The following is a 27,824-nucleotide window of genomic DNA, read 5'->3' as shown; positions in this document are numbered from 1 at the left end:
CAGGTTATTCCATCAATGGATTTTTTAATTCCCTGATGGCACGGGCATATTCCAAGATGACAATGTCAGGATTCATGGGGCTCAGATTGTGAAAGAGTGGTTCAGGGAGCATGAGACATCATTTTCACACATGGATTGGCCACCACAGAGTCCAGACCTTAACCCCATTGAGAATCTTTGGGATGTGCTGGAGAAGGCTTTGCGCAGTGGTCAGACTCTCCCATCATCAATACAAGATGTTGGTGAAAAATGAATGCAACACAGGATGGAAATAAATCTGGTGACATTGCAGAAGCTTATCGAAACAATGCCACAGAGAGTGAGTGCTGTAATCAAAGGCTGTCCAACAAAATATTAGAGTGTGACCTCTTTTTTTGGTGGTGACTTTTTTTTGACCAGGCAGTGTATATATCCTTATCAAAAACACTATTTTAATAATATTCTTAATGTCTAAAGCTTTAACAGCATTTCACAAAAAAAAAAAATAAACTTCTGTGTTCCATAAACAATCAGAGTGAAGTTTTTGTCCAATAAGAAAATATCTAGTTTTCTCACTTTCCATCATCCAGCTGACAAAGCTCTGGGTCTGGACTAAATGTCACCATCATCTGCCCCAGGCCGCTGCTCCCTACTCCCACCTCCACTGCCTCTCAGTGACTGACAGCTATCTATCGCTGTCAATCATCAGCACCTCCTCCCCTCCGCCCAACCCCTAACGGTTGTGCTCAGGGCAATTTAGCCTGGTGCTTGGTGCTGCGCTATCAGATGGCATGACAAATTACTTCTTCTTGGCCTCATTACACACACACACATACATATAACAGCACAGTGACAAAACCAAACAAGACAGAGAGGCAAGCGTTTCAAACATATCCGAACTTTGAATTCCTTAAACAGTATGTGCCACTACATACAAAATCATCTACGGACTAATACACATACACATGTCTTTTGATAATGGATCATGTTCAGGACTGCAAACATTCTAAATATTCACTTCTTACCCTTTTTTTCTCCCCACCCCCAATATTGATTGTCCTTATCTGTCATAATTCAGCACAGTCTGGGCTCATAGCAATCACTCTTCACAGATAGACTGTGAGAGGAGGAGGGGGTATGTCTATCAACTAGCCATGAAAAGCACAGATAGTTGTCATTTCCATTTCTCCTGTCCATTCAATAAATTCTATACATTCTCTACACAACGCTGTGGATAGGGAAACAAGCCTCTTTTCATCATCCTCTTTTTTGATTTCCTCTTAAAACATTCAATTACTGTCTTTGCTCCTCCTTCTCACATTTCGCTTCAATTCTTTTTTATAGCTTCCTCTTAATCTACCACATTAAACTGCCTGACTAAATCGTGCCTGATGAGCGTTTTCTCTTGTCTTGCAGGAGATATTATGGATGCTTTTCTCGTGTTGAACACCTTCAGGGTGCCACATGACACCGCACAAGGCATTATTCCTCTTTCTTCTATCCCACTGGCTTTTGTAATCACAGCCACAATCTTTCATAATATATGAGTTATTACATCTCACGCAGAAGGCAAATCCGTTTAAGTTCTAAATTCATATGGGAGTGCCTCACACTTTTCGTGTCTGACTTATTACAACCTAAGATACGATTGTCAGGCACCAAATTCAGTTTGTCTTGATTGATAATTCAACACAAATGATTTCTCTGGGTGACAACTTGGTCCAATCTGCCTTGTGGACTGGGTTCTGACACCTAAAAGGACATTATAATAGTATAATAACTTTACCAGTGTTTTGGTGAAAATGTGTAGGAATAATTTGAACTGGTAAACAGTAGTTAACAGTATAAAAAAATGCATTTAATCTATACAGAAGTGTGTAAACATAGTTCACATTAAAATTGGCTATTGAATTGCTTATATTATGCTTAAATACATGCAGAATAGGCATGAATCTTGATAGCTACATCAGGAGATGGCATCTGTGCTTTCTCAATGCATTGCAAAAGAAATAAAAAAAACAGTCCTGCTTGACCGAATGTACACCATTGCCACGTGTAGATCTCTACAGAGAGGCTGGCTGCAGTATGCTGGGTACAGTGCTGCAGCTATTCACCAGCTATCACCTTCTACGGCATATTCTCATATTACTTATATCTAACCAATTTCTTCAGGGCTACTTGAGCACCTGGAGGGGGGTGAGGGGCAGTTAGCAGATATGGGATTGGGTCTCTACCTCTCCCTCCACTGTGGTTATTGTCAACAGGGTAGCATTCATGCCTAACAGGGCCACCAGAGGTTATCGCTGAGCCAGAGTGTGTATGAGGAGAGGAAATCAAGCTGCAGGAACCCGACGCATATCGTTCTGTGTAGCCCTCGAGGCCAAAGAGGGGACGTCTGTGTGCGTGTAAAGGTGTGCCAGTGTGTGTAGTAAGTCGGGAAAAAGAAGAAGTGTGCATTTATGTGTTTTGCAAGTGTGTACAGAAAGAGGTAATGTGCACACAGAAGCCAGAGGGACAGAGGAAAAGGGGTGATGGTTGCAAGTGTGTACCTTCAACAGTGAATGTGCAGATATGATGACATAGGGCAAGAAGGAAAAGAGGTGTGTGTATATTTGATTTTTGAACACACAAACTATAGGGCTGTGCATAAAAAAGGTCAATTTTTTCCTTCAAATTGATCTTCATTTGAAAAAAACAACATTGATTGTTTTCAATGGCATTTCCTGCATCCTCTCATTAGAAATCACTGTGGTCTTGCAGGACTAGAGTCACGCAAAAAGATTAGTCCACATAGGGAGAGGGAGAAACACGACAAAAACTAAAACCCTGGGAGGAGCACCAGGCCTGAAAGCTGTTGCGTGGCGGCATTTTGGATTTGAGAAGTACGAAAATCAGGAACTAATCGATTCACAAAATCAGTAGTGGTATGAAGCCATACCCAGCTGTAATAGTCGCTTCTATTGGTCATTGCCCCTATAGAGCTCCGGTAGCTGACGTCACCCTGCACCCGCGATCACAACACCGCCATATTGGCAGGAAAGCACGCTTTTCAAATTAGTATTCGGTTGACAGAAAAGCAACTAACTAACTTGTCCTTGTACCAGTTACATCCAAAAATAGTCGACAGCTGTTGTGCCTCAGGATGCCAGAATAGTCGGGGACAAGCAAAGGGGAAATTGTTTTATAGGATTCTCAAAGTTTCTGCAAGCTGGCAGATGTGGATTACTGCAATAAATTGCGCAAGAAGCAGGCATGAGATAACGGAGCAGTGGGATCACTCAAGAAATGGATTTTGCTTGTGTAGCGATCGCTTTATATCAGGTACAGCGTTTTCCAAATATAGTGTCTTGTTTATTTAGCATGTTTTTAACACAATGTCCAACAGATTTCTTTTCATAAAGGCAAGTTAGGCTAATGTTTATAACGTGGGTGTTCTCATTCAGCACTAAAACTACTCACAATGAAAAAGACATTCGGGATTAAACAGTTACGTGTTGTTGTAGTTACGTTACTGTCATGAACCTCCTCAGAAAAATTAAGTTAATGAGGTAGTCATATATCATATATATATAATCTGATTAGTTTTTCCTTGTACTGGTCAAATTATATCTGTTTAAATTGTCCAGTAAACTCTGATGGCCTGAAATCAGCGTTGGCACCAGTTTTCCTGCCAATATGGCAGTGTCGACAAAAAAAGTTACGTGACACCCGGTGCTCTATTGCGTCACCTCTGGAGTTCGGCACTTGAGTTTCTCGTGAAGTATAAATTACCTGGCCAAGACGAACTTTGTCTTGTTCTCGCAGCCCTACGAGAACAAATTTTTCACGGAACATGTAACAAGCTTTAGGACACACACACGCGCGCGCATCTCAGCAGGAGGAAACATCTTTACAACATTTTTACATTCTGGCTGTATGTGACAATGTCTATAAGCATTCATGTGTGTTTCCACTTTCCCTCTTCAAAACCACACATACACACTATATCCAGGGATTAATGGCAGATCTCTAAATAAGGCCAAATGGAGATGTGGATGGGAGGGAGCTAAGTGGTGTGAAGGGCCCAGCGGTGGCTGCCTCTTACCTTTTTGTTGTTTTCTTTAATATCCTGAGGATTGAGCGACTTGTAGTCTCTGAAAGAACAGTGGGGAGGGTCGGAGAGGAGGCAGGCAGAGAAAAAGAGGGAGAGAATAGCAGAGGGAGAAACACAGTGAGGAAAGAGGTGTATTTAAATATGCGTCACATGTAATGGTATTAGAACTGTAACATGCAATTTCATAGCAGTGCAATCAACAGAACTAATAGAGTGGAAAATTTGTGAAAATAACACACCAGAGTGCAAAACCACATAAGTATGAACACACACGCAAGTACACAGAGCACGGTTGTGATAAATTATCTTCATGTCTGCTCTCTTGATGGGGCAGCAGGTTTTCCATATGCTTTTGAGTGTGTGTACTAAACACACACACGCTGCATACTTAAAAGAATTGTAATTACACACACAAGAACAATAAGATTAAGTGTTGGCAGCAAACATGCAACTCTGTGGTTAAATATGAAAATGACAGATTGAGTGCATGCATAAATGCCTCGTTCTTATTAATCAAACACACACGGACAGGAATCAGAGCATGATAACAGGTTATCCGTGTGAAGAGTCTCGATCTCGAAGACTTTCACTTGACACAGTTTATTTCTTAACTGTTTTGTTTGCTGGTCTTTGTAGCTCTTGCACTGTTAAAGTCTTAAAGTGTGAGAGTGTGCATGGTTCATACATTATGTCAGGTCTGAAATGGTGCAGTAGGGCGCAGAAGGCCAGCCCGTTCCTCCAGGAGGTGGTGAAGTTGGTGATCTTCACCCCGCGGTAGTTCTTGGTGACTTCGCGGCACCAGGCCAGTAGGGACTGGCTGGCGTTGGGTTTCCCTCCCAGGACGGGGCTCGGGACGGGGCTGGGCTGCAGGCATAGAGGGGAGGAAGAGAAGGAGGAGGATGAGGCAGGTGGAATGGGGAATGATTGGACACAGGGGAGGGAGAAGAGAGAGAGATTTCTTTTTTAATATACCACATTTTGAAGGTTATCAATTTACATTCACTGTAGATTTTACTTTTCTTTCAATTCATCATAAAACATGGATGACTATGAATTTTCTTTATCTGGTACCAGACTACTACACTCTTTGAAGGGCGTGAAAAACATTTGTAAAGGTTATATTTTTATGACTGTCCACATGCTCCCACTCTCCCTCCACACATTAACCCCATTCACTATTTACTTCTTAAAAAAATGTTTTACTTAGCAACCACAAACCATCCAATTAGCATACCATGCTGCCATGTAACGAGTCTGCACCCATGCAGACACACACACACACACACACACACACCATAATTAAAGAACCCTCAGAAATCAGCGTATGACCGTGAATAATGTAAACATCTTATTAATTAGCTCTGCCTTTGAAGTCTTATCTGGGTTGAAAGCTTTCACCATTAGGAGCCTTTCCTCTCCCAGACTCCAAATCCCACAAATCCTTGGTGGTGTGGAGACACTGGTCTTCTTCTGACAGCCAGCAGAACCAATGCTATTCTGATTATTCAGCAGGGTATTCACTAATCTGGTTATGGAGGGGTTGATACAGGCTAATCTCTCAGATCGTTTTGTAGAGATATGGCAAAAAATCTCAGAGATTTGATCCATTAGAGGACGGTGATCAAAAAGGCTGGAATGGCTATTTAAGCGCACAATTAGTCTAATAATACTGATTTTATTAATTACATAACATGTTTAAGAAAGGTGTCAAGTTTCATCAAGCTTCATTTGACTTTTTAAAAAATATAATTAAACGTAACACACAGGTTCTGAACTGAATTACCGTTAGCTTTAATCTTTTTATCATTGTGAACACATTCATCTTTCATGTCTCTTTTGTTTTGATTGTGTGCTTTCTTGAACAATATTGACTTAAATGACAGCTGCAGTACGCAGGTGATGATCACAATTGATGCCGTGAGATCACTAAGAAAAAAAAGTCCAAACTTTACTTAACCTTTAGAGGAGGAAAGTGAAGCAATGAGACATTCACAACAGCTCATATTGACCACCGTAACTAGTTCACCCAGTTTTAAGACATACAGTGGAGGCCTGGAGCTCTCCGCAGTTTGACTGCCTGCTCACAAAGCTTGTGGTGGCCAACCAACCCCCTCTGTTGGTGGCTTTCTGCAACTGCAAGATCAGAAAATAAAGATGGGAGCAAAGACTTAAAGCAAACTGGGGAGACAAGAGTTATTGAATGACTGCAGGACTTGATTAATCCTTCAGCAGAAGATATGACAATTCTGCAAAATGTTTTGATGTAAGGAGAAAAAGACTTCATTGCATATAAAAAAGTGAATATGAAAATGTATGGCATCCAGAAACACGACCAGAATTCAGAATTTTTATGACTGTCTGGTCGTCAAACACTGTCCTTGCCGATCTCAAGATTAAAAGACACTAAAACCTGATTTCTTTTTAATATTAACAGCCAGAACAAATTAATGACACAAAACAATACTCGCCAAATAGCAGCAGTCTCTAAGCACCTGGATGTCTCTTGCTCATCTATTGTTGCAGTTTAACCTATGACCACAAGCCTGGAGCCCGCTGAGGTGCCACAAGGGCCAAAACAGATGAAAGAGACCGGAGGCCATCTCTAATAGTAACTCCTAACCTTTGTAACCAGTGTGTATGTGTGCGAGTCACGCAGGCCCCTACGGCAGTCTCGGTACAGGGGAGACGGTAGCGGGAGCCTGAGGGGCAGACACTTGACATTTCCGGCTCATCTTTGAAAGAGGGCCTTAACCTTTCCCCACAGCTTCTTCAGACACGTTTTAGGAGGCCTCAACAATGCCTCCGTGCCACTCAAACAAATGGAAGAAAAAAGGCAATAAAAAGTCAGGAAGTCAATAACGATTAAAACACAATCGCGATTACAGTATGTGATTACGGAGAGTGTTCGCTGTAATCAGAGATTTCTTTTTTTTTTATATATATAAATCCCATTGATTAGTCTTGTGACCTTATACAAACATGTTAATGATGAACCTAATGAAGTAGTTTAGGATACAGACATCCCCACTTGTCTTCTGCCACCGTTTTTGTGTGTTTCGGTAAAACAAGGGTGCATGTGTGGGTTTGTAGAGTTTCAGTGTGGAGTGGTCTTCCTGCAGGCCTTCCCCTTCTGCTTTTTTCAAGTGACGGTTGAAAGTAGCTGTCTAATTTGAGCGCTCTAATTACCTGGGATTAGAGACCAGGTGCTATTAAAGCAATTAGACACACAGCACACTCCAGTGCCGCAGACTATGTACCCTAGCCGGCGGAAGAAACACACATATACACACACACGCGCACGTACACACCCACCTGCCTAACACAGCAAGTGGGAAAATATCTTTAAGGCTCACTTTCTCATACCAATCCACCTATCCACATGAGCCAAGACTAAAAAATAAACATGCATGCTAGTTTAATTTAATTGTATAAGGAACAGAAATGTGTTAGCAATAAATGGCATGTGCGCCTAATTAAGAGTAACAATACTTTACCTCATTCCAGACAGTTTTAGACGCGACTTGTGACAGTAGAACAAAACGAGATGTGAACCAAGGTTTGTCATTTTCTCAATCGCCATCCCAGACTGTTCCGTTACGCTCTTTCCTGATGGACGTTCACAAATGCATCTAGCCACTCAACCCTTCATATTCATCAAATATTGAACAAACAGCATATCATCTTCTACAGGAACCGGCTGCGTTTCCTTAAGACACAAACACGGGAGGAGTGAAATTTTCACGAGGAGCAGAAATGCACCCTGACTTATCAAACAGTTTGCTGTCTCGCCTAAAGGAAGGTGTGCATGCATTTTGTATGTGTGTGTCTTTTATCGGTTTGTGTGAATGTCACTGGATATGTGTGTGTGTATGTGTGTGCGTTTGTAACACTGACACAGCCATGTAGCTAGCTCGGCTCGAGGGTAGGATTAGCGGAGAGCATTGCCTGGGCCCACAAACATTCCATATTAAAAAATGAAAAGGCAACCTTCATTACTATCAGTGGCACATAACCTCCCCTCATCCTCCTCCTCTGCTACTATTATACACAGCCCTAACAGCCTGGGCAGGAAATACAAGCCACTGACAAGAGATTCCATTATTCCTGATGCCTCAGTGTCAACAACATACATCTGACGGGGCAAAGAAAGGGGAAAAAATGGAAGAAGGGAAAAGGATGTTAGAGAGAAAGAAGGGGGGTTAAGCTCACTACAATGCCTGAATGACAAGATAGGAGGAAACCTGGGAATGGAAGCGTCCAGGTTCCTGTTGGTGTGTTGGTGTCAGGAGGAGGATTTTTTTTTTTTGGTGTCAGAAATGTGATTTTGGGAGTGTGTAATATGATCTGAGATCTGGAATCACAGGTGAAGCTGCTGAACAATGATACAGAAAATAAGAAAACTGTCACAGGTCGATGCCGAGTCTTAAGCCAAAGAACAATCCTGTAGCAAGGTTGGAAATGGTCGCCTTTGCTGTAGAGTCGGGAAATGTTGACTTTACTCTATACGGGCAGAAGCAGATTTAAAATAAAGAGCAACCTGGCAAACATAACACGACATAAGATATGCACTAGCCAGTCCACTGGGTATACTAGTGATAACAAATGCATTCCAATACGGTTTTAATGTTCAGTTTAAAACAGCACTAGAAAGGTGGTAACTCAACTTTAAGTTAATTTTGGAGGATGTAGTTTGTGGCAGGGGTTGTACCGGGGTTGACTTTAATGCCATGACGCTTTTAGCAGGAAGTTGACTTGTCGCTGATCACGTGACAACAACAACACACCTCAGAGAAGACAGATGAGGAGCCCAGTGAGTCATTGCAGCAAACTATCAGCGCTTCATCAAGTGTGTGGAAATACTTCACTAAAGATGAAGCCCATTCTACTGTGACATGCAGAATATGTCAGTCAGTCCTGAAACACAACAAAAGTACTACTGCAATGGATAATCATCTGAAAAGGCATCCGCTATCACTAGCAGAGGAATGGTCCAAATCCTCTCAACGGCAGTCAATGAACAACTTCACCTACGGTAACAGAGAGAAGGAGGCTGTACATCAACAATTTGTTGGTGAATTTCATTGACCTTTAGCTGCTATACACGGAAAAGGCCTCTGAGATGTACCACTTTTTTTTTTTCATCCCAGCTAAATTATATTATCTTACAACAGACTGTTAAGTACTATTAAACGGTACTGACGGTGCCGATTTATATAGGCTAAACATATCTGCAGCGCACAGTATTTTTAAGCTCATGCGTTTCTGTTCGGTTCTGTTGTGCTCCATTAGTTGACATTGTTGCTGTGGTCGTGGAGCATGCTTTTTGGTTAAAGCGTCAGACTGACTGTGTCTATGGTGTTGGCGTGGGCTACAGATGACCGTGATCAAGCTTCAATTACCTTGCAGAAAAGTCTCCGTAGCTTATTTTGCGTGAAACAGTACAATATGTATTCAGGTCAAGAATCTAGATTTCACTGTTGGAACGCATTACTTTCTACTGTGTTTTTTTATGTGTGACGTCATCGACTAGTCGGCGTCGACGCGGCTTTCACCACATATTAGTCGACTATAAAAAATCCGAAGTCATTCAACGCCGAGTTTGTAGCGCTGTTCAACTATACTGAATTAAACACAAACACAAAACACAACTATTACTTTGGTCAGCTGTGGATCAGTGGGTAGAGAGGGTCGGTCACGAACCAAAGGCTTAGCAGTCCTAGAGCAAGACACTGAACCGTTGCTCCCTACGTGTGTGTGTGTGTGTGTGCTTGTGTAAGCGAATGTGTAGATGTGTCTGTGACTGTAAAGCACTTTGAGTACGAATAGGTAGAAAAGCACGATATAAAAACAAGGCCGTTTACCATATGATGACATTAAATTAATAATTCATTTAATTAATAACTGTCAGGAATTCAGAAAGTCAGGAATTTAACAACTTTAGGATGTGTCAGGAATTCAGAACGTTTTATCAGGGATACTTCTGATAAGTGCCAGGGATAAAAATCTAAATGAAGTCTTCTACTGGCTACCCAAATGTAAACCACGTAGCCTTGGGCCAAATTAAAGGACCGAAGAGTGAGTAAAGTATTAAAACTGGCATTTCTGTGTCATAAAAAAGATACAAGTCAAACGCTTTAAGTGGCAGCTTTGTCTCTCACTCCGGGGCAAAACGCTTCAATGGAAACTTAACTGTCCACAGCCCAATGACATAAACCCACGACTCTGTGGAGAGAAAAGAGCTTCCGTGTCTTTCCAATCTCACTTTCGAGGCTTCAAAGCAGTGTCAGAGAGTGTCAGATTTGAGGAGGTGTTGAATCTCATACTCTTTAAAACTTGTAATCCGCTCAAGAAGCCTAGGGCAAAAAAAAAAAAAAGTCCAAGCTCACACATGCACACACACTGCAAAACACGCATAAACACACACACTCACTTCAAGTGACAACAGCATCTACAGTGTGAAGTCTCACGTACTGTATATGCATGTCCTCAGATTCTAATGTCACTATGACACTGAATAGCTTAGTGTATAGATAACCACATTTTAGACAAGGCAGTCAAACACACTCAAAAAATTAATACCTGTTCACATTTAAGAGGACAGGTTTAGTGCACTTAAGTGGCCTGTCCATTCTACCACTGAACAACTCTCATCTGATTGGCTGGTCTCCAACTACCAACACGCTCGATTATTTAATTGCAACTTCAATCAAAACAAGCAATTTGTTTAATCTGAGCTTTTGATATCCGACGTCTTCGCATTAGAACGACCACCTCGCATCTTACCCATGAAATTATGCTTCTAGTTTCAAACGTCGCCTACATGAGAGCAGAATGGAGGGAGCAAAGTCCAATCAAAAGTTCAATTATGTAAATAGAGATGTGGAGTGGATGGAACAATAAGGGAAAACGGGAGGGAGAGAGAGAGAGAGGGAGGGAGGACAAAAGGCTGGAACAGGAGAGGAGAGCGAATGTAGCGTGGAAAATAATACACATTAACATACAAAGGAAATATCGCATTACTGTTGTAATCGCACTAAGGAGGGGTCCTTCTTAGTGCGTGAGAGAGTCGTGAGAGAAAGTGTGCACGTGTATGTGTGACTGTGCATGTAGACTGTTTAGTTAAGTCAGGCTTCACTTTGTGTGTGTTAACAGGTAAGTTTTATAACTGAAAGCTCACAAGGAGTTTGCATTTATGACAGAAGTTTCTACTTTAGAGCAAGGCATCCAGCTTCTATGCCACGTAGCCTGACTGATTGCTACTTTTTTTTTTTTTTTAAACAACTCTTTACACCATAGCTTCATGTGGTATCAAAAAGTAGAAAAATATGTAAATACATTCACGATGACGGTGATGGGGGGCTGCTAGTGATTCACTTCGGAGCAGATATGCTTCCTATCTAGCAGTCAACTTGCAGGCCAACACTGAGGGCCTTTCGGCAGTTGGCTACTGAGATGTAAAATGCAAAAATCTGAAAAAGCGGTTTCCTTTTCCAGGAACATTTTGGTTCCAAGGCCTATTTTGCTCCAAAGGCATAGCCATGCAAAGCAGCAAAAAAAAAGGCAGAACAGGAGAGGACAGACAAGGCTTTGAAATTGAAATAAAAACCATTCACTGAAAAAAAAAAAAAAACATCATGGAATAACACAGTTTGGAGGAGACAGCAGACAAAGGAGTGAATGTGCCAGCTTGCAGTGTGCCCACCCGCCCGCTTGCTCGCCTGACGTGTAACACAGGGGCATAATGCGGTGTAAGCGCTGGCTTTAGCTTGTCATGGAAACGGCAGTAGCATTACCCACACTCACGCCTCTGCAAATTAGCTTTGGCTGGGGGGAAAAAAGACACGCAGGGTGGGTAGGTTTGAGATTCAGTGTGCGCCTCTGTCTGTGTGTGTGTGTGTGTGTGTGTGTGCGCGGTGAGGATGGTGTGCGGTGGGGATTGATGGTACGGATGCTGGGATACAGATAGGGGCAAAACAAGAACATCACTGGTGGTAAAACATGACATGGACTCATTTTACCATTTGTTTCCCAGTAGTAGAGTTTTTTCAGACTACTTCCAGATTTCCAATTTATCATAAATGACAGTATCACTATTTCAGAGTGAGGTTTCCAAGCCTGTTTTACCACCTCACATCTTCCTATAGCCCTCAGAATATGTACAGATTTACAGTTTGTGTATGTAATGACACAAACTGTAGACCCAAAATGTTTTAACGATTTTATCATGTCTATTTTAATCCTGATTTTTTTTTTTTTTAGACTTTTAAGAATAACAAAACTGAATGCAAAGGCCACCCACATCTTTGCTCTTCCTCCTCCTTCTCATCTTCCTCAGATAAACAAATAAGCTTTGGGAGAAGGGAGACAGGGAGGAAGGGGGGCTGCTCTTATAAATCTATACCGTATTAATCTCCTTTAACTGCCATCTTCAACAAACAAATTAGTGGTGCAATGGATTCAGAGATCAGCTGTGCTGATAGCGCTGCCATTTATCAATTAATCTAAGCCTGGGCAGGGAAAACTCATTAAGGAGGCCACTTTAGGAATTATGTTCTGCAGGTAAAGAGGCTATGTGAGTGCGTGTATAAGGCGTGTGGTTGGGTGTGTGTTTGAGTGTATTGGGGGGGGCTTACCACAGCAGTTACTCAACCCCCGCACCACAGACTGCCATTGTCCAGTGCAGCGTGGGCTCCAAAGTGATGAGAGGGGTGATAGCACAGCCAATTAAAATGAACATAATTACAAAGTCACCCCTTTGACTCCTGATCAGAATACACATGCATCAACACGCACATACCAACTGAGGCAGGATGTGGTGGGGGGAGAGCTACAGGAGAAAAAGGAGGAGGAGGAGGAGTATTGAAAGAAAATCCAGAAAAGGTGTTCTGGACAAATCAACAAAGAAAGTAAAAAGAAAGTTTGGAGAAATAAGTGAACATAAGCTGCAAATCATCTAATTACACTCCATTCCTCCACTTCAAGCAAATTAAGAGTTGGCTAACAGGAGTTCAGTAATCACTTTCCATCATTCTTTATGTATTAACTTGATGGACACGTGGAGATTTTGATCTGCTGATACGGCAGTGAAAGTTACCAGAGCACTAGAGTCTAGGATTCATTCTACTGAATGTCTGAAATAAATCTCAGCACTGACCAAGCAATGGACTGAATAGTAAGTTATGCCCTTTGTTGGAGCTGTATTTTGTTGCTAAGGTGAGAAAACATGGGTGCCGAAGCTGAATAACACCTGGATTAAAGTGGATATTACTCCATAGCTAGCTATTATTAGCTACTACCTGTGCTACCAGTCACACCAAACAACAAACCACCAAGAAGCTACAGTGAGTGTAAAAACACTGATTGCGTTATGACGAAGGCGTGACTGCATGATCAAACCTTGTTGAGGTCGTATGAGCACCTACAACAGAGCTCAAATAAAACATTAGAGAATGGTGGCACTCTCTGATCTTTTAGTTAAGCACTGATAATGCCACTTAGCATTGCCTATGGCACATAAAAGCATATACCTGCATACCATAACAGTGTAAGGGGGGGGTGCAGGGAAGGGGAAATTAAAGCCTTATCATTTCTACGCTCGCTCTCCCTTCCTTGAACAGACACAAGAGTGCACATGTGTGCGTGTACACACACACACAATTTGAAAGACAAATCACTGACTAATTCATAAGATACTTCCAAGGTCTTTTTTAAATGATGGAGAACGGTTGGTTTAATTCAATTAAAATGTAGCAAGGACCTCTTAAAGACGGGAAGAGGGTCTGGTATGACTAAGTGAGCGCGGTTTTAAGAATGTGCGGGGGGTCTCGGACCCTCTAGAGGTCCAAGGAGTTTTCAAGTGCACGGACTTCTATCTCCTCACCCGAAGCCCCCTTAAACCTCACCCCAAAACCCTGGATCCTTCTGGGTTTAAGCCCATACACACCTGGAGGACTGGGACAGATTAAGACCAGATTAAGATAAAGTTACCCCTTCTTCGGCCGCTATGTCATTCAAACCCCTGGCCACTGCGTAGGACACACAAGACAAAAAGGTTTGGTTCATTCACATATACACACACACAGGCATGCACACACAAAGGACTTTCTGGTCATCCTCATAAGCCCTATTAGTCTGCTATAGAGCCTCTCATAGCAGACATCAATCATGGAGGGATTAGTCAATTCCCTCTCTAAATGAGTGGCGAGGGAAACTTCCCTTCAACTCTAGAGCAGGTCCCTTTCTTTCAGAGATTACACAGCGATTTGTTTTCATTTTGTTCCATCTTCATCGTTTTCTGTTTGACTTGCTTTTCATTTCTCTCTCTCTTGCTCTGCGTCTCCCTCGTTCTCTCCTGCTTGCAGCTTGTGAGGTAATCCTTGGCAGATAAAACTAAGGAGGACTTACCAAAGGCAGATTACAAGCGGCGCTTTGCGGAAGGCCCTTTTACACCAGTCGGCGCGGGTATTGAGGAGAGTGAGCTCTTCGCAGTGCTTAACTTGTGAACTCGACATGCACCCAACAGAGGAAGAGGTGGAAAAATGATAGCTGCATTACAGTAACTGGATCAAAATATATCCCTCACAACACACACAAGAAAGCACATTGCTACACACCACACAAACATGCTTGTCTTTTTATGGCCACGGTGCATAAAACTGAAATTGGAGAAGTGGCTGAAGACATTTTAATATTAGATTTTCAATTTTTAAAGATTATTCAAAATATCATCGACGTCTGGGGTCCTGTGAGACGTTATCAGCATGGCTCCAATTTTTTTTGTCTTCCCTGGATCCACAAACCAGAAAAACCTGGGAGCGACTTCTATACACACGAAATATTCTCTAGAGACCAGACTCAAACAGTTGAGATTGTTCAGTAGTTAGTAACGTCTTATACCTTTCTATTAACCTGATGACAGCGATGCCCTGCAGCTTGAAACAACAACAGGAAACCCAATGATTGGACCTAAACTGCATGAGGGAAGAAATTGGGTTTCTTCTCTCCCACAAGATCCAATGACAGGCCACTCAGAGACTGCAAATAAGAGTTGGGGAGGGTCTACACTGGGAAAAGGCAGACATTGAGAGGTAATGATTTAGCCTTACTCCTCTGAAGGATTATTCTCCTAATATTACACAGCTTATGGAAAGGCCAGCGTGGCCAAGGGGAGCCACAGAGGCTTCAATGCTTTGGTCTCAGGAACAGACTGCTACTGATGGTAAGTTCTGAAATTGAAGAGATGCAACACTCCCCTGATCTTCTACTTTAACCCAAAAATACAGACCAGCTATCAATCAAATGTTCATTCGGGACAATTAATCTTAATCAAGCTTGAACAGATTAAATGCCGTCAACATGTAAAGCTTTTTGCTCGTTGCCCAACACTGTTAAATGTTGGTCACTAGTGAACGCTCCAGGCTCTGGTTGTCTAGTCGTGGACTGCGTTTCCTTGTGGTAAAAGTTTGGGAAACACGTTTGCATCACGTGTCAATCAGTGGAATTGCCTGGTGGAGGGTATGGTAAAGGTAAAGCTGAGATTACTTCAACATGGTACCTGTCCACATAGCATCACATATTAAATTTGATCAATCGCTGCTATTCTTCTCCTGAATGTATACGACTGAAGTGATTTCTCAACTCAAGACAAAGTGATCAATTAAATATACCTTCTCCATCATCTGTTTTTATTGTAAGTAAATGAAACTGCCAGCATTGAATATTACAAGAAAGTTCTACCCTTATATAGAACTCACACCATTTTCAAATTATACTAATAATAATTTGAAAATGGTACTTATAAATATATTTACTGCTCATATGCCTTACCTCCTTTATGCCCTTCATCTGAGACACTTTGTGTAAAGCTATGTCAAACTTATCAGAGAATATGAAATAACTCTGGACCGGATAAAATGATAACAAGACGAGAGACCTTGGACGGTTAAAGATCAGAAGACAAGAGGTGACTGTCCTTGTCTCTTGGGCTCCCCTCTGTCATCCAAAAACATCCCTCGGTCGTCACGGTAACCTCTGAAACACTTCACAGTACGGATGCGGTCCTCTCCTGCAGCGAACCTCGGTGAAAGCTAATTAAGAAATATCGCAGCCTTCTGCGAACTCAATTAAATAATGTTAATTTATTCTAATTTCAATTTGGAGGTAGTCTGAACTGAGGGAGGGGTTGAGAAAACAATGTCTTGGAGAGGAGTGAGAGCTCCGGCCTCTGCCTCCCCCCGGCACAGGAGCTCTCATAACCTGCACAACTCTATTTAATTTGAACCCTTTGATTAACATTAGTAATCACAGAAGCCCTTGAAACTGGAGGGGAGAAAAAAAAACACATACTCAGGTGTTCACTTCTGGAAAGAATGAAAGATCGAGAGAAAAGTGGTAAGGACACCATGTAAGATTATTGTTAACACTATAATATTTTACCTCTGTATTACTGGATAATTAGATAATATGTCAACAGAGGGTAGAGTAAAAGAACTGCCAACTATTTAGTTGTAACCTGTGTTTAAAGTAATCAACACTTCAAGGAGTAGTTTGAGCCACCCAGTGACAGCTGAGAATCCCTCACTGTTTCTAAAATTCTTTGAGAAATTTTAAGCTAATATAGAAGTTTTCTGTTCAAACTTTTGCCCCCAGACATATGCCAACTTACAACTTTTCTTTATATGAAAATAAGGCAAATAATTCATGAAGCGGAAACTTGATGAAAATCCAAAGATCAGAGCATCTAAGTGTAGAGCGGTCTGACTACGGAATAGAGATGGAGATAAAACAAAAGGAGGAGCAGGGGATCACTGAATTACCGGGAGGGGAGAAATCAGCCCGAGGAAAAAGAGATGGACTGAATCAGACCAGACAAGAGCTCACAGCCCGCCCAACAGGAACTCCCTCTGTTCATTTAAATTAATCCCACAGACGTTTCCATTCCTCCAGCTTCTTCACAGATGCTAAACTTAAACTTGACGCATCTGAGGATCTATATCTCCCGGGATATATTGACATGGGAGACATGAAGCATCATTTTCACCAACTTGGAAGCAGATGTGAGATACTAACAAAAAAAAAATGACCAAAAGAAGCTTAGATACGTTAAGTACACTCAAAGACGAAAGCGGCATTTTGTGCTCAGTGGTGACAATGATGTGGTGCTATTTATTTATTTATTTATTTTTTTTTATTTTGGCAAAGGCATGCATTACCATTACAACCATAGCAGAGAGACCCAGACCAAGGACCTTAACCTCATCTTTCTTTAGTGAAGCTACCTGTGATAAACTAGACGGAGAAGTGTTTTGAGCATGCGTCAGTACAACCGTTAAATGACTTACTAAGTAAAGTATTTTATTATTGGCATGTCTTCTTTATTGCTTATGTGCTAGATCAATGTTGGGACTTGTAGTCTGCTAGGCATCATGGACAAGATAACAAAGGGTTTTGGAACCTCCATAGATAGTCTCACAGGTCCCCTATGCATTTGAATGGATGCTATAAATTTCCAGCGTTCAACGTGTGTTCCTCTGGCAAAAATCCAGAGCGTCAAGCTCTTGTTAGAGCTTAATGTAAATCCAATCCATATGTGTAATACCTGTGTATAGATTAAGTGTGTGCATGCCATATGTCCTGTAGATGTTCTGATTTTCCACAGGCTGGCATTGAAGTGGGCGGTTTTAATGCAATGACAAGGAGGATAAAACTAGATTCAAGGCAAAGTCGCATGCTAAATCTTCTCAAGTTAATTTATACCTGAAAAAGACAAGAGAGTTTTGCTAAGCCAAAACATGACACTATTCATTTTTAGTAAAATGAATATATATTTCAGACAAAATTTACATATATCCACTTCTTCTTCTCTACTGGTATTTCTTCGGTTTTTCTCTAAAGTGTCAACCAAACAGAAATATTAGTTGAGAACTAAGCGCCTGACCGTCTGTTTACCGTTTGTTGAGTGCAACAGCAGGCGTTACAAGCTTGTTCCACTGCTGCTGCTCTTGTGTTACCTTTACAACAAATAAATGTCTGTGTAAAGTGTTAACATGATGGCAAGACAGCAAAGAAATAAATTCATTTAAAAAAGCCCCCACATAATTCAAAAATACATCTCAAACCCTTGAGGGCAGGTTGTACATATCAATTTGTATTCACATACTGATATAAAACTGCGTTGTCTGCGTGTGTTTTATCTAGGTTTCCCTACACAGCATTTGTCTACATGAATAGCTGGTTAAAAAAAATAATGAATTAAGTATACACACACACCTTGAGATGCATAAGAGGTTAGGGTGTTTTGAGTGAAGGTTATAACTACCCCAGTATATATTCCCTGAACTGAGCCCAAGGCACACTAGAAACTATACGGACAGACACATGGATGCATACAAGCTGAAGCACACATTTACACTCTCTACACGTACATAGTGTGATGATGTGTTGGTTCCGTCTTGGCCTCTCATAGTGGGAATGTCTCCTCTTAATCCTCTCTGACTTCATACATTCAAAGGTCATCTCACAGCCCATGTGTAGGCTGTGGCATGTGCATGTGTGTCATGCAGCTTGGTGTGAATAAGAAAGAGAAACCTATTCACACTAGCTGTATATGTCAACAAACCCTGTAGGCCCATCCTTGTTTACTGTGAACATCCTATCTCTTTTTCTACAATTCCCTGGCCATCTCCCTTCTCTGCCCCCACGATTCTCCTGTCCTCTACCCTTCACTATCTTTCACATATTCTCCGTCATTGCACCCCACTCTTCAATCTCCACTCACAATTCATTCTCTACAAACCTCCCTCCATCCCTCCCTCCACACCGAGTTCCAGAGGCAGGGGCATCTCTTGGCGAAGTGTGGCCCACCACAGGCCACTGGCTTTGGGTAATTAAAGTGGTTTAGGCCCCCTCACCCACGGTCACAGGCAACTGCAGCTGGGTGATAAAGGCACTGTGCCATAATTACATGGACGGCCAGCATCACCGCCCAGCTACACTAAAACAGTCAGCTAGCCAGCTGCATGGGAAGGAGGGCCTTGTGTGTGTCTGTGCGTGTATAAGTAACTGTACTGTGTTTGCATGTGTGTGTGTGCATGCACACAGGGGGTCAACACCCCCTTGTGATCGCTCTGCTGTAGTTAAGCCCCCTGTGTTTAAGCCCCACACAGGCTCATTGAGCCCCTACACACACACACACAATTTTAACCTCCACCCATCCCCACACCCCCAGCCAATCATTCCCCACCAGTGGTCTGACTCCTGCCGTGAGTGTGTGTGACCATCAGCCATTTAATTAGACCCAGCCATGATTTACCTAATTTAAATAAATAAATAAACATATGAAAACACCCCAATAAACAAATACCTATATTCAAATGAGGAGCTGGAGAGTTTCATGAGCATAAAGAATGGGGCAGAAGATGGAATTGTGCAGGCGGAAAAAACCTAATGTAGGGACCACTGGATGTGGACACACCACCGAATACACACACATACACTCAAGCTCTGCACACGTGCTGCAAAAAAATGAGCCCGAATGAAGGAGAGTAAGTAAACTAGAGTCTAAATGTGTTAAATTCTGCCATTTTAGGGTTCAGGGTTGCGTTATAGGTACATATATATAATCTACTGTATGTTATAGGCTAATGGTTGTGTTTTAAAGGGGGTTACTGAAAAAGTAAGTAAGTTAAAAATTCATCTAACTATCCATACCACTGAACAGATACGTTGCAGAGACAGCTAGTCTGAGTTTTATTTAGGCAATTATCATGTTTGTGTCTGCCATGGGGATAAACCAAGTTTATTATATTCATGTGATGCTTGCCTACCTTTGGGGAAGAAGAAGCCAGCTCTCTCCCCATTACTGCAGCTACTGGGCTGGGCCCAATAGGCTGCGATCTCTCCTTGTCCGGGCCAGAGCCGGGTTTAGGGGGTGGTAGACTGGGGCCGAGACCAGAGCTGGTACTTGGGGGCGCAGGAGCCCTCCTCTTCTGGTTGCTGCTGACATCAAGAGAGGGGCCGCCGGCTGAAGGCTGTGCAGGGCTCGATGTCTTGGGCTCATAGAATGGATTGGACCTGAAAGGAGAGATGGTGCACAACAAGACAAATAGAAAAAGCATGAATTATTAAACTAATGTTTAGAGGTATGTGCAGCGATAAAAGAGAGTGGAAATTAGTCAAAGTTGCACAACTTTTTTCCTCAAAGACCAAGGGGTCACCAAACCAAAAGGGTCAACACAAAAACACAGTTGTTTTCTATTATTTGGTAAAATTAAAAATGTCTTGCAAAGGTTTGTTAAGATTTTCAGGACTATTTGAGCTCATCCATCTTTGGCCCCACCTACAAATTGATTATTAAACATGTGGAAATTGCTGCATGGAAACAACAGTTCGGTGCAATACAATGAAGAGCACACACAAGTGGTAAGTTAATAGAAGGTGCAGGTGCACTAAGGTCAGGACTGTGTGACCTCATATCCTTACTGCCCAGGGTGGACTACTGACAGACAGGCAGGATCCCGAAGACATACACAGACACACACACATACCAGAGCGTTATCAATATACAGGCATGCTTGTGGCTCTGAAAGCAGGGGCACGGCATTGAGACATTCACTCAACATGCAACAAGCAATCCTAAACAAACCAGAGAATGGGGTGAAGAGGGTGGGGGCAAGAGAGAGAGAGAGTGAGAAAGACAAAACTGACCGACTAGGCATCTCTGTGAAAGAGAAGGTTAGAGTTGCTCGGTGCCTATCTAACCGAGAAGCAATCGAGGAGGGGGAAAAAGAAGGGAAGTGAAGAAAAGAAAAGCAGGCAGGCCTATAGAGAAGCTTTAACAGACCAGCTCGGGCTAAAAGACATGTGAAAGGGCTCCAGTCAAAACACTGCGCTGCCCTTTTGAACTTTCTATTCTGCAGAAGAACTGCTCCTGATGTTAAGAGACAGAGGAAAAGAAACACACCAGTCAATGACCTGTCTGCTGTCTAAAAGACAGCAGAGAGGGCTAAAACATACATGTATCTGTGTAACAGCTTCGCTCAACAGCCAAAATCAAGGGGTTTACATTTACAATTTAGGCACGGCCACCTCTGGAGGTGGGGAAACATTTTTTAGAAGTATACCCAAAGTATGATTTTTATTTTATTTTTTTTAACTTGCCGAGTTGCTAGAAGTTGTTCTCTCTTTATATGTGTCCATTTGCTAAGTCACTAACGGGACTAAAAATTATACATGTTCACTGTTTTTTTTAATAAGACTTCAAGAAATTTAGAATTTTCTTGTTTGTGAATTAACTGGGAATTCCTCACTAAACTGAACTGGCAGATGAAGAACAAGAGAAGGAAAGTGGAAGAAGGAAACATGATGAAAGAGGAGTGAAGTGAAATAAAAATGAGCAGAGTCCATGGAGGAAGTTAAAGCGAATGGCAAAGAGGGAAAGTATGGGGCAACAAGTTGATAGGAGGGAGGGGAAGAATGAAGGAGGAGGGAGACAAGGTTAAAGAATGCAGTGAAACAACAGAGCCCTTGTTCCCGTTGAAAGAGCTGCCTCGTCACTTTGCCCTGTTTCGGGGGGGTAGAGAGAGCAGGGGGTGCTGTGGCTACAAGTACCCCTCTATAAGGAGGGGTCTTACAGGAACTGGCCTGCCAACAGTAACCAAGCTTGGAAGTCTGGAGCCTAACACAGTGATTCTAGTATAGGCTTACCATGTCAGAAAGCTATTTTGCAAGCAATATGTCCGATGGAAGTGAAAGTGCAACATCCAATAGTAAGATGTAAAACTATAACAAAATATACATTTCTGTATTGTTTTGTCAGTTAACTGTAAAAATAAAAAAATTAAATAAATTGAGGAACCGGTTAAATATTTCATAATTAAAGTCTTACTCGTCAAGCTCGTCGTCCTCGTTGTGAGAGGTGTCAGCGTACAAGTACTTGCTCATGTCCACAGGTCGTACACCCTTCCTCTGCCTGGGTTTGGGGGGCTCTGGGTCTAGCTGCAGGGGGTCCGTGTCTTGTTCGGGCTCATCGAAGGGGTTCCCTGGGGGTGTGTGCGTCCCTGCTTCATCCGGCTCATCGAATGGATTTGAGGAGTCGTGGTCGTAGAAGGAATCGTCATCAACCCGCTGCCGTGATACCGGCTGGGCAGGAGGCTCTGCTTGACAGAGAAGAGAGAGTACACATGATAAACTAGACTTGGCAAGAGATTTGAAAGCTTGTCATCTCACTATATTAGAAAGCTAGACAGCAGGGAGGAAAGCGTAGTAATGGGGCCATGATGCTCTTCTCATACTGTGCGAGTCATCTGGAAGGTTTTATTTCGCTAATTTCACGCTATTTGCCAGAGGTCAGCATACACCTCATGGGCAGTAACTTTTGTATTTTTGTACTTATGTTATATTAATTCACTTGGAAAGCTATTAAAGCTTTAATTTTCTGGCACATGTGGTCATTTGTTGCAGCCTGGATTTGAATTTTAAAGTTCTCCCCTTGTATTTCTTCACAAAACAAGTAAACTAATGAAAAGTTTCAATATTAGTTTAGTAAGACCATACCTTCAGACAAGAAATGTATATAAAAAAACATGTCCTACACAACTTTATTGCCGAGATTTCCAAGATCAGCTCACAGACAACTTAAACAAAAAAAAAAGTAGGAGCTTTATGTGTAAGGGAGCATGGCGCTCAAAAACAAATAATATACACTGAAACACCTGGCTGCTCAGGTGGTCAGACAAAAATATTGGTTTAGCTGTCTGAGAAAAAGCATTAAAGCCTGCTATAGTTACGCATGATTACACACATTCACGGGGTGTGCACATCTAAACCTTAAGCCTACGTCCTGCTGGCATTCCCAAAAACGACACTTTATTGTAACAACAGAGCTAAAAAGATCAAAGACTAAAGATGGTCAAAAATGCTGTTAAATCAGACTGAATGCATTTTCTTCAGAGGCTGCCTGACAGCTGCACATACCTTCCTCATCAGGATAACCAAATGGGTTGTGGTGGTTTGAATGAAGATGGTCATCAGGCTCATCGAAGGGGTTGGCGCTCATGGCAAGAGCTGTGTCCTGATCCTCGTCTTCCAGGAAGTTGAGCTTGTTAATCAGCTCTGTTGTCAGAGTCCAACAAAAAGTCATTTAAATAAACAAACAAACTACAGAGTCAATGTCTATAGAACAATACATTTCCCAAAATGCAATGAACAGACTTTCACAAACCAAAAATAACCAAAATCTGCACTTAGGAGTGAACCATGAGTAGAGAGATCATTCAGCCCTGCTGGGGAGCAGTGCTTAAACTTCTCTGTGTTCCTTGGCCACTGCAACCTTCTTCAGTGCATGTACGACAGTGGCATTCTGGGAAAATTTGTGTGGTATGGAGGGTTACTGTGGGAGACAGTGAAGAAAGCATGGTGTTGCTATGGAGATCCTGGCTGCAGAGGCTAAGACTTGTCTGCTTTATCTTCATCATACTCACTGTAGCTCAATCGCATGGTGCCAGGGTGTGGGTTAGTTTGAAAAGTGTGTAAATGTGTCTGAGGTAGATGCCAAGAAGTGCTGCTGAGAGCAGTGTGAGAATCTGAAGGAAAAGGGAGCTGTGAGTATGTGTCCCCTTGGTCTATATGTGGTGCGGCTATGTGAAGTGGTGGAGGCTGATAAGAGGTGCAGCACTTTTCCTTGCCTCTTAGTGACTTCATTCACAGCCCCATTTTAGGCCATGACAAGTGCACATGCACAAATGTGTATTTATGTCTGTTTGTGAGCTAGTGGGTTTGTGACTGTTCCCGAGCTAAGCAGAGGAACTTGAGGACACAAGAAGAGTAACTACGGAATCCAAGAACACACAAATAATAAGCTCACACGTCCTTAAGCTTAATTTACAGAACCGCAGCACTCAATGTGCATAGCTACAGTGTATGGAGTTACGCTGTCAAAAGCAATTATACCTGTGTGCTTGTGTGTCCGTATTGTTATGCCACCAAAACCCTCTTGGTACCTTGGTAACCCCCTTGTTATTTTCCTGCTAAATTACTGATGAAGTTAAACATCATAATATTTCTAGCTTCCAGGCAGAACTAGATCATCTTCTTCTTCTTCCAGGTCCTCTTTTTATTTGAAAAAGAAAATACCATCACTGCCGTAGCCACTCCATTCACTCAACGCTCTATATCAGCAGGATGAATTTGGTAGTAGTAACCGAAACAATGGTATTTCTCTGCTGTAAACTTCTGTAATCACCTGCACTTGCTACAACTCTATGAATTTCACTGAAATACCACAGTCTCTTCTTTCCTCGCTGCTTCTACTCTCTACGTGTTTGTTCACACCTTTATTACACAATGTTAATCTACCTCAACCTGACTATTGAACATATCAACGTGTCTCATCAGTCTCGTGACCATACCACAGATCGGAAACTCCCTTTCCAATTGGGAACAAATACACTACATTTTCATTTTGAAAACAATGCAACACAGCTCTTTTTCTTCCTGAAAAATTTGGAGGAAGAGCTGATTAGAATATATTCACTTGGTTCACTACCAATTGCAGTAAAAGAATGGGGAAGGTCACAATGTCAAAAAACAAAAACAATCGGAACCAAAACGGTGAACACAGTGACTGATGTGTTACCAACACCATGTACAGAACATCACCACATGAGCCGAGATAAACTTTAATAGCACACGACCACAACACGTTCACAATACTAATGTCAAGGAGGATCAAGGAATGGGGAGAGAAAGAGAGAGAGAAGCCAAAGGTAGGAATGTTGAAGATAAATATACAGATAGAAATGGTGGTAATGAATGGTAAGGTAGAGATGACACAATGTTTACAGGATGAGGGGGGTGAAAGAAAGGTGGAAAAAGACCTTGGGAGGAAGCAGCAGGCTTAGCTGTTGCTTTGTATGTTCGCTTGGGAACACCACCATCATCATCATCATCATCATCATGTAAGCAGCTGAGGGCATTCAACTGGTTTACTATCTCTGTAAACGACAGGTCCATGAGAGGAAGGGAGGGAGGAAGAATAGCAGTGAGCACAGCAAAATAACTCACCCCATTCAGAACATTCACAACAATCCATATACACAGAGTTGAAAATAGTGCACGTATTCCAGTTGTACGCTTTGGTTATTGTCTGTAGTATTACTGGCTAAACTGTGTAACATGCTTTAGTTCTGTATTTTGTACTGTGTGCTTTTGTTAGCTCTGTAAAAGCACCACTTGTGTATGCAATATAAAGTTAGTGCAGACAGGCAACAGCAAAGGTATACAAACAGTTAAAGGATAAAGAATGTAATATTTCTGCTCTGAAATTACATTTGAAATAACCCTTCATAACTAAAGTTCCTAGCTGGTTAGCGTTAAACTGATGAACATCTAACACTTGTGCATACGCACAAACACCCACACATACACACATGTATATTGAGATTTCACATAGCACAGAAAAGACAAAAGAGAACATGCGTTTTCCAGGGTGTGAGTTGGTTAGCCTCGTGTTAGTATTGCTTGAGCAGCTTGCTGGCTTGTTCCGTAGGTAGCATTCAAAGAGAAATATGATAGTAGGGAGTTTTTGGCAGCTTGGCAAGACCTTTGATTCAGAGACGCGTGCTAGTGAAGCATTGCTGTAGGCGCTCAATGCATATACATATAAATGAGATGAAGCGCATGGAAGGGAAAAGAAAGGGGAGAAAGCATGAAGCTTAACATGAAGAGGTGGCGATTTGAAAAGTTGGATTAAGCAAAACAAGAAGGAGGAGAGTCCATACATTAGAGCATGGAATGAATCCTCAACGTGTATGTACGGAAGGAGGGGAGCCACTATCAGTTTACAGGTCCAACCAACACAAGGAGGAGGGGAAAGCAAGGAAAAAAGATAAATAACAGGGATGTGGAAAATTAAAGTCATAACAACAGAAAACACCTGGAAGCTAAAAAAAAACATGGTAAATGAATGAATGAATTTATAAATATCTGCTTAAGTGTGGAAGGATGCACATACTGATGCATAAAGCGAGGAAAAAAGAAAAGCGATGAAAGAAGCAAAGTTGATGCCCCATATGAAGCCTTGGTCCTGATTATTCTGGCTTGGGTGATTATTCAGGAGGGATGGTTATTGCTGCAAATGTCGATTTGCAAGCTGCAAAAACAAACCTGTATAACTGATTCATTATGAACTGAGGTCCGACTGGTGGTAAAGATACCACTGTTGCGATGTGTGATGGTAGGGATATATATCCGATACAAAATCTGTCATCTATCAAATAAATAAAAAGTACTTTTTTTGTTTTTACCTGTGATCTTGGCAGCCTTCTCCTCCTGGTTGACTCGGTTCTCCTCGTCCTCCTCATTCTCCTCCTCAAAGTCGTCCAGGTTACCAATGTCAGCCTGTTTCATGCTCATCAGGCTGGCCAGGCTCTGCATGTCCTCATCACTGGACCATAAAAAAACACACACACACACAATCCACGCACAAAGAAATTCAGCAAAAGTATTTCAAAACTATCAGAGAACAAAAATGGAGACAGAAAAAAAATGCATAAATAGATGAATGAATAAATGAAAAGGAACACATCAGTGCTGTATTTTCAGTGTGGCTCAGAGAAGACAGAGGAACACACACAATTCAACCCACAGCTTTCACCAAGACAGCTACCAAGACAGTGATCCTTAGATCACACATAAGGATTAGAGTAGCTCTCCATCGTCTCCATATTTTTCACTCATTTCTTTTACTTCAGACCTCCATCTCTACACCTTACTCTCATAAACACGTTCAACTTCACTCCTCGAATTTTAAGCTTTTGACTCTCACCCCTACTCAACCTCTGCCCCTCACCGATTCATCAGTTTCTACATTATTTCTTGTATTTTATGTGGCTCCCCCACAACCCCCTCGACGCCGCCGCTCCGTCATAATCGCTGTATTCTCCTCTCTGTTCTTTGTGTTTGGTGTTTCCCAGGCCCACGGGCTCATTTGAACTGGTGTGATGGAGTTTGTTTGTGTATGGTCGACATCATTCCCCGAAGGGTTAACAAGGGTTACGCGCCATCGACCCGCCATGCGAGCCACAACAAAGGCCTTGCTGCTCTTCTCTCGCTCAGCGTATTTGTGTGTGGGGGGTGTCTTTAAATGAAAGTTGCTGCTATCATATTAGAATGAATAACAAACGACAAACGCTGTGATTGAGGAGTGTGGGCCCTCAAATGGTATATTATGTGAAAGTGAATGATAATACTGAGTGAGTGGCAGTCTGTGTGTGCCTGCAAATTAAACCGACAGATACAGAAAATAAACATAACAACACTTCATTTTGATTATCAACTCTCATATTATAATATGGTATATGTGACATAAATCTTATAGATTTGCAATCAAAACTTCTGTTTTTTTTTTCCCCCAAACTCACAGACAATGAAGACGAACAAGACTTACGTGGCCTTTCCCTCACGGAGGAAGATGCAGGAGAGAGAGAACTGCAGCGTGGCCGACACCACCTTCTTTGACAAGGGCTTAAACTTGAGTTTGACGTCTGTCTGTGTGGGCATCGGACTGGCGTACTGCTTCATGTTTATACTGCTGGTGGCTAAGGCCTTCCTCCGCCCTGATGGAGACTCCTATAGATTGAGAGACAGAGGAATATTACGTTATATTCAGATTATAGATCCAACATGAACATCGCATTGAGAATATCAAAGGAAAACAAAGAGAAAAGGTGGAAAAGATTTTTTTAAGAATGCATAT

General features: G+C 42.0%; 1 protein-coding gene across 4 annotated transcripts in view; it reads right to left on the bottom strand.

Moving 5' to 3' along the window:
* ehbp1 (EH domain binding protein 1) overlaps window positions 1-27,824 on the bottom strand; it is a 131,006-nt gene that overhangs the window by 65,405 nt on the left and 37,777 nt on the right. For all 4 annotated transcript variants that reach the window (XM_084561373.1, XM_084561375.1, XM_084561376.1 and 1 more), the window contains 7 exons: window positions 27,516-27,697; window positions 26,374-26,513; window positions 23,045-23,182; window positions 21,957-22,224; window positions 19,897-20,143; window positions 4,758-4,936; window positions 4,064-4,112 (listed from right to left, as the gene is read on the bottom strand). In XM_084561373.1, the coding sequence (XP_084417499.1) occupies window positions 4,064-4,112; window positions 4,758-4,936; window positions 19,897-20,143; window positions 21,957-22,224; window positions 23,045-23,182; window positions 26,374-26,513; window positions 27,516-27,697 (1,203 nt within the window). The remainder of the gene's footprint in view (window positions 1-4,063; window positions 4,113-4,757; window positions 4,937-19,896; window positions 20,144-21,956; window positions 22,225-23,044; window positions 23,183-26,373; window positions 26,514-27,515; window positions 27,698-27,824) is intronic.

The sequence above is a fragment of the Chelon labrosus genome (genome assembly GCF_963514085.1).
Source record: "Chelon labrosus genome assembly, chromosome: 15".
NCBI lineage: Eukaryota > Metazoa > Chordata > Actinopteri > Mugiliformes > Mugilidae > Chelon > Chelon labrosus.
This window is presented reverse-complemented; position numbering and strand designations above follow the sequence as displayed.